Source organism: Morus notabilis, unplaced genomic scaffold, assembly GCF_000414095.1.
Source record: "Morus notabilis unplaced genomic scaffold, ASM41409v2 Scaffold1378, whole genome shotgun sequence".
Classification (NCBI taxonomy): domain Eukaryota; kingdom Viridiplantae; phylum Streptophyta; class Magnoliopsida; order Rosales; family Moraceae; genus Morus; species Morus notabilis.
Window position 1 is genome coordinate 24,737 of NW_010358173.1, and position 13,209 is coordinate 37,945.

The following is a 13,209-nucleotide window of genomic DNA, read 5'->3' on the forward strand; positions in this document are numbered from 1 at the left end:
GGATTGGGCCGACAGGCTAGGACTACCGTCAAGATTGGGCTGAAACTAAGACCGCCAAGGAGGTCGTGCCAACGGATCGGAACCGCCCCTAAGATTGGGTTTGGGACCGCTGCTAGGGCAAGGCCAACCCAACGGGTCGGTACCGCCTCCAAGTTTCCTTCTTCTGTTTGTCACTAGGGATTTGTTGGATCTTCCTTTCTATAGATTTGTTTATGATTAGTGTTTGCATTGGTCATTTTTTATCCTAAAATATCATTCACTCTTTTTTCATCTTTTGGATTTTTTTTTTCCGATTAAGGGTTTCAACGAGGTCTTGGTTTCTTTAAGATTGAATAAATCCTATTGGATTTCTTGACCTTTTTTAGATTTCTTTTTTGGTTTTTCTTTTCTCCTTTTAGAATTGACGTATTTCATTTTGAGAAGTGCTAAATACAAGCTTTATTTCAGACTCTTTTAGAGATATTACTTTATCTTTTTACATGTGTCCTTTCAGTTTTCTCTTAAGCAAACTCACTTAATAACAAGCCACTTATTTAACTGAATTTACAAGAGAGTGCCATGCTTCCCTTTGAATATCGACATATCATGTTCACATGTTTCTCTACATACCTATTATTTACAAAGATGCCACTAATTTTTTTTTTTTTAACTCATTGTTTACGACATTGTCGTATTTCTTTTGCTCTAAATTTATTATATCGACTTTTCATATAATGTTCTAGCACAGCCTTGCATAATGCATATTCCAGTTTTTTTTTTTTTTTTTTTTTTTCCTTTTTAAAGTGGATAAAAATACTGAAAATGAGCAAGATGAAAAGTTGAAGTGAAGTTTAAAAGTTTGTTTTGTTGGATGAGACGATTTTCGAATTTAAACACTTCTCTATAACTATTTATTGATGCATGTTTTTTTTTTCTCGATTAATTCTTTTTGATAATGATGAAAGTATTATTACATGCATGAGAATTTAAATATTCTTTTTTTAACATCCATGGGTGCCTGAGGAGAGACAACGAAGCTAGATGCCTAGATTCTATCTAATATAGTCTATTGTTCATGCTTTTACTAAATATTTAAATGATGAATGGAAAAAAATTAAATCACGTTTTTTTTTTTAAATATGATTGAAAAAATGATTTGTTAAAAAATGTGTTTCTTTGAGATAATTAAAATGACACATGTAAGGTAGCATCTAATAAAGAGTCTAAAATAAAGTCTATATTTAACACTACTCATTTATTTTATCAACTTTTGTATCTTTTTTTCTTTTTCTTTAATATTGTATTTGTGTTGAGAGCTTGATGTGGGATAAGTTTCTTTAACAGTTACCAATTCAGTAGAGATGCGTTGAGAGTCCTTGATGCTAGATGCTTCCTCTCTCCATTTATTTAAAAACAAAAATAATAATAAAAATTTAAGAAAAAAACATATCATATTTTTCGATGTAAAAAATTGAACCTGATTTCTATATAATCAACAGGTAATTTTAGCTATAAATATTGTTCTATTTTAAATTCAACACTCCAATCCTACTTACAAAATTTCATGATGTGTCTTTTGAGAACGACATGGTCGTTACTCATTATGGTCCAAAATCTATTGTCGTTTAGGCTCAAAATGGCATAACATGACATCATCTTTCAAATTATATGATTTTATCTGCTGTGATCTTTTTTTTGGGTACATAAACAGTCAAACGACAAAAGAATTCTTTGCTTTGCATAACCGATTTCTCTTATCTTCTAATCGATTCCCACTGTCTTTTGAAAATTAAAAAGTGCATGTCGTTTTGTCGGTGTTTCTGTTAACGACATCTTTATTTAAATTAAATCTGAAAATAAGGCTGTTATGGGAAAAGAGTCGTAATTGACTAAGGACATGCTTTATAGAGATTCTCTTTGGCTTTCTTTCTAGCTGGTTCCAAAATCTACTTTGAAAATGTTTAAATGATCTGACAGAAGAGTTTTAACTTAAAAAATTTTCCAATGAAAGCTTAAAACAAAAAGTTTTTCTGAACAAACATTGAAGCTTGTATCAAAATAATTTCAACAAGATATTATAAACTTTATCTTAGTATTTTTTAAAATTATTTTAACCTATTTAAGCTCTTTTAAAAATACGATTCCAAATATTTACTTACAGCTTTTACTTATATTCTTTTATTGACTAAAAACAAAAACAAAAACTCTCTTAAACCGTCCTAATTCACATTCTATGAAGCCCTTCCACAATTGTTATTTCCTTCATTCTCCTAAAAGATCATTTTACCAAACACCAACTAAACTAACTTTAGCCACAACAACTGCTCAACCAATCAGGAAATATCCTCTTGCTCTCTCTCCTCTTTTTTTTTTTTTTTTTTGGCTGTCACCCACACAAAATCATCCTTTTTGTTTTGTTTTTTTTTTTTTTTTCCCTCTTGTCTTACATACAAAAATAGTTAGATTCTCTATCCTCAATTTTGTCTTTCTAATATTCTTTCTCATATATATGCAAAATACTAGCTGTGTGCAAGAATATTCTCAGCTATTATTTTGCGCGCATATATATATATATATATATATATATATATATATGAGATGCATAGAATTAGCTAACTCTTAATTAATTTCAAATACACATCGAGTGACCCTTCATTGCTAAAGAAGGCCAGGTAACCATTGAAAATTTAATTTCTTTAATCCATATAGACACAAATAATAAGACAAAGTGGCAACTTAATTTCATGGTTCTTGAAAGAACAAAATGACTTCTAACTTATATTTTCTAATTTATTGTGTCAATTAAATACAATATTTGGTGATAATTTTCCTCGTTATATGGGTGTGTTAGCCTCATGATTTGTGGATCTTTCTCTAATATTTTGTAGTGAAATTCATTTATTTTTTCTTTTATTATTATTAACCTCTCTCTCTCTCTGACTTTTTGTTAGCAATAATATTCATTACCAATATAAATATAAAAATATATATGTGGCCTTTCATATCCTGAACAGCACTCTTACCCTTTCCACTGAAATAAATAACAACAAGATTATAAATGAAAGGCAAGATTCACTTTCAGAAAAATATAAATTGACCAATTATGACAAAATAACAATAACCAATTTTCAAAAAAAAAAAAGAAAAAGAATGAATGAAATAAAGAAAGGAAAAATAAAAGTAAATCGGCTAGAGGGATAATGCCTTAAAAATTGGTCTATGTATCTAACTGCTTTCTTATTTAACAATGACTATTTCACCCAAAAAAAAAAATGCTTTCTTATTTAACGAATACATTTCCATAAAATAAGTAAATTCTCTCTTTCACACACGCGCGCATACACAAAGCCTATAATTTATATATATATATATATATATATGAGAGTTATATAACTCGCGTGTGACATGCTTCTTGGAAATCCTTTCTACTAAAACCAGTTAGCTAGCATATGAGTTGATAATATTCATAATGGTTAACTTGAGGATGAAGTGAAAAATTTTATGGAAAGGTACGTACAGAATAGCATTAATAGCTAGCATTGGGCTCTCTTCTCAGTTTTTCTTTTGTTTTTCCATTTTCCATATATTTTTTTAACTTGCATATATATATATATATATATATATATATCAACAAGTATAGCTAAATTTTCTGTTTCTTAATTTATAGCCCGAAACATATTACGATCCAAAATGTGGACCTGTGGTTACAAATATTTAGAAAGGATGTCAATACAGGAGTTTGAACTATATCGTGTTAGTTTATTAATTCTCTTAAGAAGAAGTTTAAGCTGTTATGGGATGGATCAGTCTTAAAATTTATATTTTAACACACTGCGCATTCACTTTGTGTAACATATATATGGCTTCAATTTCTTGTTGATCACATACATAAATAGGATTAGTCGTCTTATCTTTCTTTTTCCCCTTTGTTCTTCAAGCACACATGTGTGTGTGTATATACGTATATATGTAATATCTTCTCACGTAAATTACATGTGAGTGCCACTTTTTGTGCCAAATAATCTATCTAAATTTGTAGAATTTAATAGATAATCCTTGCATGTAACCTTTGTTGCTCTTTATTTCATTAAACTTATTAGCTTATCCTAATTTGAATTTGTGTTATGTAGTGATGAAGAATTGAAAAGGAAGCGAATGATATAAAGGGAAAGAAGAAAATGTTCAAGTTCTCAGGACAAATTCGCAGTTTCTCGGCTTGTCTCAAGCACAAATCTGAGAAACCTCAGGACAGAGTAGAGTTCAAGTTCAAGTTCCCAAACTTTCAGGCTTTTCAGGTCTATTCTCGATTTCACATTTTCTTTTATATTTCCTTTCATTTTTTCTTTTATTCTTTATAGATTATTTTATTTTCATATCGTGATTGCAGTTTAAGATTTTATTTTGTAGTTAAGTCTTATAGACCAGTTAAGTGATTGAACAATTATAGAGCGCCTCCTTTTTTTTTTAGTGAAACAAAATTGAAACTCATCTTTCAATTTTTATCATTTTGATGCAATAAAAGAAGTTAAATAATAAGAATAAGTAGGATAATTGATCTATGCCTTTTGATATTCTGTATTCTATAGTAGCTTTTTTAAGTTGTTTTAGCTGAGTTAGGTTCGCCGCCTTAGACAAAGAAATACTAAATTATGTAAAACATTTAGACATTATTTGTTAAGTAATTAAATGAATCATGTTTACCATTTACAAACTTTTCACGTTAAGAGTGACGGCCCGTAAGGTAGGTCCTCACATTACCCCTTATTCTGCATTATTTTCTGTATAATATTACTCACTGTAATTTTGCAATTGCAGGTGCCAAAAGGATGGGACAAGCTTTTTAGGCACGTTTGGAACTCGTTCTAAAATAATTTTATTTTCTATATGAAAATGAAAATGAAAACGTTTTTAATCTCAGACAGAAATCATTTTTGAAAATGCGTTTAGTAGTTTTATTAAGAGATTATTTTCAGTGTAAAAAAACCTAATAATGTATATCTTTCTCTCTCTCTGCTCGAGAGATGCGAAAATGAAAAACGACTAAAATTTATTTTTCATTTCTCTCTCATTTTACACTAAACTAAAAAATCGTTTTCATTTTCATTTTTTATTTTTATTGCGCCAAACGCCGTTTTTGAAACATTTTCATTTTTTCTTTCTCAAAAAACGTGAAAAACAAAAACGGAATCAATTCCAAACAGGACCATTGTATCTATTGTCTCTGTGGAAACAGGAAAATCTATAGCCAAGCTGGGGAAGCGATAGTACAAAATGGAAGTTGTAGGTGGGAAGAGACATTGTTAGAGTCTATGTGGATGTCACAGGACAATGTGAATGTCGCGAGAAATACCGAAGAATGCCTGTTTAAGCTTGTTGTTGCCATGGTCTGATCTCTAGCTGACTTAGTCATGAAGGCTTAATTGCTTTTGTTGATGCAAACTTAACCAATCTGCTCTCTCAAAATGGTATTGTTCTTGCAGCGCTCACTCAGGTTTGGAACTCTTGGAGAGGCCACAGTGAATTTGGCAAGCTACACCGATTCGAAAACTTGTCAACCCGTTCAATTGGAACTGAAAAAATGTGACTATGGAACAGTTCTACAGGTTTAGCATCTTTAGTACTAAATTTTGGCCTCCAAAGTGATAATCATGATTATCTGTCATTTAAATTAGAGGTTAATCTCACAATGGTCCGTGAACTTTGCTATCAATCTCACTTTAATACCTGACTTTTAAAATGTCTCAAGCTTAATCCTCCATCTATCCATTTATCTTAGTTCTAGTTTTTTTTTTTTCAGCAGTTGGGTGTAAAATTAGAATATACACGTGATGCTGAAAGAAAATTGTATTTTACTAATAGCATTCCATGCACGTGATTCTGATGCATAAATGTAAAATAACACTCTGCTAATTGAATATTATCCATGTTTTGTTTTGTTTTTAACACCCAACCGATAAAATGACTAAAATTGAAATAAACTGTTAGATCCGGGATTAAGTTTGAGACGTTTCTAAAATCAAGAACTAAAATGGGATTGATAGCAAAATTCAGGAACCATTTATGATCCTTAAGTCAACTGTGTTTGAAAACAACAGATTAGATTTCATATCACTCGGTAGCTAATCCTCTAGTATTTGTAATAATAGATATTTAATTCATCTCTAGTTTAAGCACTTAAGTAACTTTTCTGGTTTGCAGGTTACAATTCAGTGCTTAACTCTAAGAACAAAGCTGAGGTTTGCAGTTCAATGGCATTATTTATATTTGTTTCTAGAACTCCTATTAGATTTAGAAATCTAATAGGTTTTCATCTCTTTGGACCAGGAACGAGGTATGCGGAGACTCGAGTTCAGATATGGAGGAGATGAATGTTGAGTTACGAGTATGATGACATAGATCACAAGTCAGAAATATCTGATATCACACTAATAAACAGGAGTAGATCTTCATCTGGTAACCATTGGGACAATACACACCATCATGGAGAACATTATGTGGTATGCTTACCTCTTTCATAATGAGATTTTGATGGAGATTAGAATATTTATTTAGCTGCATTTAAAGTTGACGGTATTACAGTAATTTTCTGTTATCAGTTAATACTTGTACATTCATTATTTTTATCTTGGTTTATTTTCCTTGATTGTTATTTGGTTTGCCTATAAAAATATGGTAGTTTATAATTTCAATTCAGAATCAATGATTGAACATTTAAGATTTCTAGTTTTCCTCCTTTTGAGTTCTTGTTCATCCTCTCGAACACTATCTTTTCTATCCTTTGGTCTCTCTAAATCTCTGATGGCTCTATTTCTCTATCTCGGTTTTATTCTTCTATCTCATCTCTCTTGCTATATACCTATATGTTGCCACTTGAAATATTTTCAAAAAGAAGCCTTTAGTTTTTACCTCAAGTGGCTAGCTAAAAGATGTTGGCTTTTACAGGAAACAAGATTCTTACGGTCACGTTCATCACGTCATAGTAGCTTCGACTCCAACGAAAAGTTTTCCCCGAGAAGATGATCAACAATCAGCGTAATCAATCTTATGAGAAGGCAAGATTCAATCGGCTCTCAAAATAGCTCCAGTGGCTCTTATCCTGTCAATGAGTCTACCCGCAGATCAAATCATTCAGCAGTTTCTTCCAAAGTCTTGGGATCAGGAACCTGTCCTCAAAATCAAAGAGAAGATTCTGAGCAAGCATCCCCTACGGCCACATTTCTATGTCAGAATGCCGCTCCATCAAAAGACCTCCTTGATGCTGCAGAGGCTGCAATTCAGCTACTCAAGGCAGAGGCCGGGATGTGGGAACAAAACTCTCGGCGGCTGATGATGAATGTGGAAAGGCTGCAAAAGGAACTATCTGATGAGAAAATACACAGGGCAAGTCTCGAAGACGAGCTTTCAGAATTGTGTGAAGAATGCGATGGCATGAAGCAGGAAGTTGAACAACTGAAAATGTTGTTGGAAGAAACGAGAGAGAAACAAACAGTGAATGAAGATTTAATATCGAATAGTATGGATCAAACTTGGAAGGACTTGGAAGATGAGATGAAGTTTCAGAAAGAAGCGAATGCGAACTTGTCTTTACAGCTAAAGAAAAGCCTAGAGGCAAATGCTGAATTGGTTATTATTCTTCAAGAACTTGAAAGCACCATTGAAAAGCAAAAGATAGAGATGGACAATCTTTGTGCAGAGAGACAAAAGTTTCAGGAGTCTTTGAAGAACTTGGCAGATACTAGAAGTATTCTTGAGAAGAAATTGGCACAGAAAAACTACGAGATAGAGGTTGAACGAGGGCTGAGTAACAAGCGCTTGATCGAATTGGAAGCAGAATGGAGAGCTAAAGTGGCGGAAAGAGAAGACGAGATCACCAACTTGGAAGCAAAATTGTCAGATGCTCTTGGGAATCTGGAGAGAGATCGCCTTCAACTCACAAATGAAAATCTGAAACTTCAACTCCAGCTCAATGATCCCTGCTCTTCGGAGACTGAAATAAACAAACTGAAATCCCGAGTTTGTGTGCTTGAAGCAGAGCTTGCAAACAAGGAAATCATCTTAAAAGAAATTTCTTCATTCCATTTGGATCTTGAAAACAAGAATGCAGATTTGGAGCATGAAGTACAAGTTTTCAAGGACAAAGCATTCTCTCTTGCCAACGAGCTTCATGAAGTTCGCACCAGAGCAGAAGATCAAGAGACTGATTGCAGGGCTGCAACATAAACTAGAATACCATCAAGAAACCGAGACCGAAGATGAGAAAAATCTTCCACTTGTCTGTGGAAGACTGGAGACTTCTTTCTCAAATGCTGCTACTGAGATGTATGGACTATTTTCCAAGTTGTATGAACAGCTTCGACTTTCCATAGCACACATGAAGAACCAACGGTCAAAAGAACAAGAAGCTGTCTTTAACACTTTTATAAAGTTGAAGAATTTATTTGAAGCAACAATTACTTTGTGTGCAGAGGAGTTTCATTGTAGCGAAGAAGAGGTCTTGCGAGAGTGAGAGAGGCTAGTGAGAGGGCCAATAGACTGGAGAATTATTACTCGGAATGCAAAGCAACTGATCTGAAGGAGAAACTGTTGGGAAAAGTTGTAGAGGCCAACAAGCTTGAGACTTTCAACATGCTTTGGGAACAAAAGGCGGAAGATGCAAGGCATAGCCAAAGGAAGTTGGAGTCTCAAGCTTCCCGTCTTCACAAGGAGATAGTTGAATTGGATATGGCTATGGAATGTTTAAATAAGCAACAAGATGGTATCGAAGTTCTCAGTCAAATTCATGACAAGAAAACTCTTGTGAAGGAATCATTGGATATATGTAGTGGGCAATATGATCAGGAATTTCACTTATCTGAACTGCAAGAAGAGAAGGTACTCTTAACCGAACGAATAAGTGGCTTGGAAGCTGTCTTGAGATACATGACGAAAGAGAGGGAGTCGAGTTGTTTGGCACTCAGAAATTCGGATGCTCATGCTTTGAGTCTCCAAGATAAGATTAAAAGAATGGAAAATGAAATAGAGTTGCACAAGGTATGAAACATAGGTTACAAGACATGACAAAGCAGTGGCTAGAAGGGCAAGAGGAGTGCGAGTTTTTAAGAATAACCAATCAGAAGTTACAAGCCACGAGTGAAAGTCTAGTCAAGGAGCGCAATTTTCTTGAGAAATCGAACAGAGAGCTAAGGAAACAAAATGTGGACTTAAAGGAGCTTTGCACAGTTTTGGAAGCCGAGTTAAAGGAATGGCAGAAGGTGTTTTCTGATGCATTTAAGGAAGTTGAAGCCTTGGAAGCAAAGTTTTCGTCCATCATCGAAGGAATTACCTTAAAGCAAAAGGCACATGGAGACACTTTCTCTGGAAGAAAGCTTATTAAATCAGATTCACTTAGGGACAACAATTGAAGTTGAGAACCAGCAAAGAAAGGCTTCGGAAACTGATCTTGAAAAGGAAAGAAAAGCTTCAGAAGATGCGCTTGAAACCAATTGCTACAAAACCCGACTTGAAGCAGCTCTTGAAGAAGTCCAAGGTAAAGTGAAGATGTATGAGATAAAACTTGAAATCCTCCAAATAGAATCTGAAGCAAAAGTGCTAAGGCTCGTACGCGAGCTTGCTGCTTCAAAGCAAAACCAGGAAATTGTGATAGCTGATTACGAAAAGATACAAAAGATGCTAGAAGATGCAAAAGCCAATGAAGAGAAACTTGATAACATTCTCATAAGGCTTGAGTTAAAGCTTAAAGCTTCCGAGTATGAGAGACAGAAGTTAGCAGAAGAAGTATCTCGCCTCAAGATTCGACTGCAAAATACAGAAGTTCTCCAGGACGAAGTTTTCGCTCTTAGAAAAGCACTCTGCGTGGAGAAGACTGAAAAACAAAGACTAGAAGCTTCATTCCATATAGTATCTGGAGACTACGAAGAACTAAAAACGAAGAGAGTCTCATATGCTGAGAGAATCTCCAACATGGAAAAGGCCATGTCCGAATTAGGCGACTGCAAACACAGCAAAGCCGTCCTTGAGGAAAAGATTATGCAGCTTGAATGGGATCTAGTGGCAAGAGAAGCGCTGCGCTCGCAGATTGTTGTACTGAAGAATGAACTTGGCCAGATTAGGACCGCGAATAACGAACTTCAGAGGAGAATAAGGCATCTCAAGAGGGAGAAATCGGAAAGCTCGAGAAAGGTTCAAGCACTGGAAGAGGAGTTGAGAGAGAAGATAAAAGCGAACCTTGATAGCAATGAAGAAACCAAGAGTTCAACAAGTCTTCTTCATGATCCTGCACCAGAAACGGTAAGTACTTCTGTTAATGATGAATCATTAAATGAATGCTTTTGTTACTTTGCGTAAATTTCTTTTGTCCCAATATCATGGTAGGTGATGGAAGATGAGAAAGATGATCAGGCAAAGCAAAACGAGCTAGAAACATTTCAATGTCAGAAACAGGTTTATTTACTTTATTTTTCATTACATGCAACATATGATGTACTTAAAAAATCAGTTGCTAATATATATATATATATATATATGCCTATCTTTATGTTTCAGATTGATCCCTGGTCAAAGAACTTTCTTGAGAATGAGTTCGTTGAGGCTTTGGATTCAAATAATGTATACAAATAGAAATGGTATGTATTCATGAACATTGGTTTTTGCAAAGTGACAAAAACAAGTATGACCCCTTAAAAGCATCCTTCCAAGTCCTTATTTGGTTACATTTGTATCAAAACAGTTTTTTTTTTTTTTTTTTCCTTGGCACATTTATTAACTTCATTTTATTTAGGGAAATTCTCATATTATTATCCTGTCTTTTTTATTTTTATGTTCCGCAATAAGTGCCATAGTACCCCGAAGTTCTAATATTACTAAAAGGGAGTTTTTCTATAGGCCTCTATATTGGTAGTATCAATTTTTAAACGTTGGTTCTTGTTAAAATCATATTAGATTAAAAGATTACACAAAATATATAGTTTTTGAATAGATTTAACAATAAAAAACATAGAACTATTGATAGTTTATTTTTTCTAGTCCTTCGAAAGAAATTTCCTTAATAAGAATGACATCATGTCACTTGAAAAAACAAATGTTAGAAAGTTTTTTCATCGAGGGTGTGAGTGAAACGAAAATTTTAAATTAAAAAATAGTACAATTATTATTTTATTTTACTATTTTACTATTTTTAATTTAAATGAATCAATCATCTAATTAAGTTTAATTCACTTTTTAAAACATGTTAGTGTCATTGATTATTGATTTATTTATCAATTTATGTTTAAAATATAAATACTAAAAAGTTAAACTTTAGGCTGTAATTAAAACGATTTTAAACTAGTGCTGGAACTTTAGGCTGGCGGGCCTGCCCGAAGCACGAATTTTTCGGGCTCAGCGGGTAGGCCCATAAGCCCGCCCGTCCAAGCAAGTTTTCAGGTTCAGGCTTGGGCTGCCCGAGAATGGTCGGAATTGCCGAAGCCTGCTGCCGGAAGAAAGCCTCTGACCGTCGACGGTCGGAATTTTATTTTTATTTTTTCCCCTCCCGCCCGAATTGCCCGAAGCACGATCAACGGCTATTTTTTGACCGTTGGCACCCGACCCAACCCGCCGCCTAAAAAGCCCGACTTCAATGGCTCTTTTTTTTACTGTTGCCCGATTTTCGGCCCGAACCTGACCCGCCGAGACCAAAAATAACCGTTGGATCCGAATTTGGGGGAAAAATATCAATTTTTTAACCCAAAAATTTCGCTATAAATACCCCCTATCCCCCACATGTTTTTCTCACCCAAATTCTCTCAATCTCTCTCAATCTCTCTCAATTTCTCTCAATCTCTCTCAATATCTCAAATCTCTCTGACAATTTTTTTAAAAACTATCACAATATCCTAAAGCTCTCTCTCTCTCAAATCGCTCTTATTTTTTATAATGGCGAGTGCAAGTGCTACTGTGTCTGCAAGTGTTGCAACCTCCAAGAGAAAATGCAAGCGCACCTCGACAATTTAGGATCACTTCGATACAATTGAGGAGGTCGACAATGACGGTAACACTAAACACATAGCTTAATGTAAATATTATTATTCTAAAGTACAAGGTGACACTATTCACGACACAACACACTTGAGAAGACACTCTGAAATGTGTCTTCAAAAGCATGGCCAAACTGGCAAAGCCGAACTCCGCCAAACACAATTATCTTTTGATCGCACAACCGGTGGTCTAATCACTTAGAAATACGATCCACAAGTAGATCGTATGGCGCGAATGATAGCTGCATTAGATCAACCACTCAGTTTTGTAAAGCATCCTAATTGGCAGCGATATATTAAAGTTGTACACAATCCTAATGCACAGTTTTTTTCAAAAACTACTCTTAGGAAAGATTTGTTAAAATTATTTAAACAAGAAAAATAAGCATTAATAAACTTTTTACACTCTACTAGTGGTTGCGTTGCGTTAACGGTAGACATTTAGTCAGCCGCTGCCAACAAAGATTATTTATCTGTAACTGGACATTACTTTAAAGGCTTCGATTTAGATAAGAGAATATTAGATTTTAAATATGTTCTAGGTGTTGAGAATTGTGTCCTAGAAGCATAAGATGTAATAGGATATTTATTATTTAATTAATAAAAGAGTTTATTCATCATTTTATGTGCATATATTTATGAATATTTTATGAATATCAAATGAGAATTCTGTGATTATTTATATAACCTTAAACATAGTATATAAGTGTTATATACGAGATGATAATGTTTAAGGATAATAATCAAAAACATTGTTCATAATGAAATTAATTAAAGTTCGGAATCTTTAATTAAAACATTATTAATACATGTCATTCCCATTTAGAATGGAACGGTGCTATCCGCACTGTTAATGTGGTGAGATATTAAATGAGTGTATTTCACATAATAAGATTGTGTGGAACAGGGACACAAACACAATATGAATTTCTAATAATTTCCATTAAGCATAGAAATTCTAATTGAGTCTACCGATGGTCATATATAGAATGATCTTAATCATGAGTTCTTAACAAACTCCTATTTATGGATTTATGTCTTTTGATTTACTCGGTACGGATTCCGAGACCCTGAATCCTATTCCTTGTATTTTGGAGACATAATGAAATAGGTAGCTGGGAATGTTATTATACGAGATGGAATCCATTCCTTCTTGAGAAAGAAGCAGATAAATAATTCTCTTGAGTGTTGATTCGGTACTTGGATTAGTAAGAGCGCT

At 33.8% G+C, this 13,209-nt stretch overlaps 2 protein-coding genes across 2 annotated transcripts in view; both read left to right on the plus strand.

Annotated features, from left to right (window-relative positions):
• The first annotated feature begins 7,023 nt into the window (after window positions 1-7,023).
• LOC21391377 (golgin subfamily A member 4) lies at window positions 7,024-9,015 on the plus strand. The gene is made up of 2 exons (XM_010092126.2): window positions 7,024-8,148; window positions 8,461-9,015. Exons 1-2 carry the CDS (start codon window positions 7,024-7,026, stop codon window positions 9,013-9,015), a joined length of 1,680 nt encoding a protein of 559 aa, XP_010090428.2.
• A 17-nt stretch (window positions 9,016-9,032) lies between these two features.
• The window catches only part of LOC21391378 (plectin), a 7,680-nt gene continuing 3,503 nt past the window's right edge, over window positions 9,033-13,209 (plus strand). Inside the window, exons 1-3 of the mRNA XM_024161657.1 lie at window positions 9,033-9,314; window positions 9,358-10,266; window positions 10,351-10,408. Coding sequence (XP_024017425.1) covers window positions 9,033-9,314; window positions 9,358-10,266; window positions 10,351-10,408 — 1,249 coding nt within the window. The remainder of the gene's footprint in view (window positions 9,315-9,357; window positions 10,267-10,350; window positions 10,409-13,209) is intronic.

What these genes read in the sequence shown, in the direction of transcription:
- LOC21391377 (XM_010092126.2), top strand. Translation starts at nt 7,024, where the DNA reads ATGAGAAGGCAAGATTCAATCGGCTCTCAAAATAGCTCCAGTGGCTCT. An exon ending in TTGCCAACGAGCTTCATGAA is followed by an intron (nt 8,149 to 8,460) that starts GTTCGCACCAGA and finishes GTTTCATTGTAG; the next exon opens with CGAAGAAGAGGTCTTGCGAG.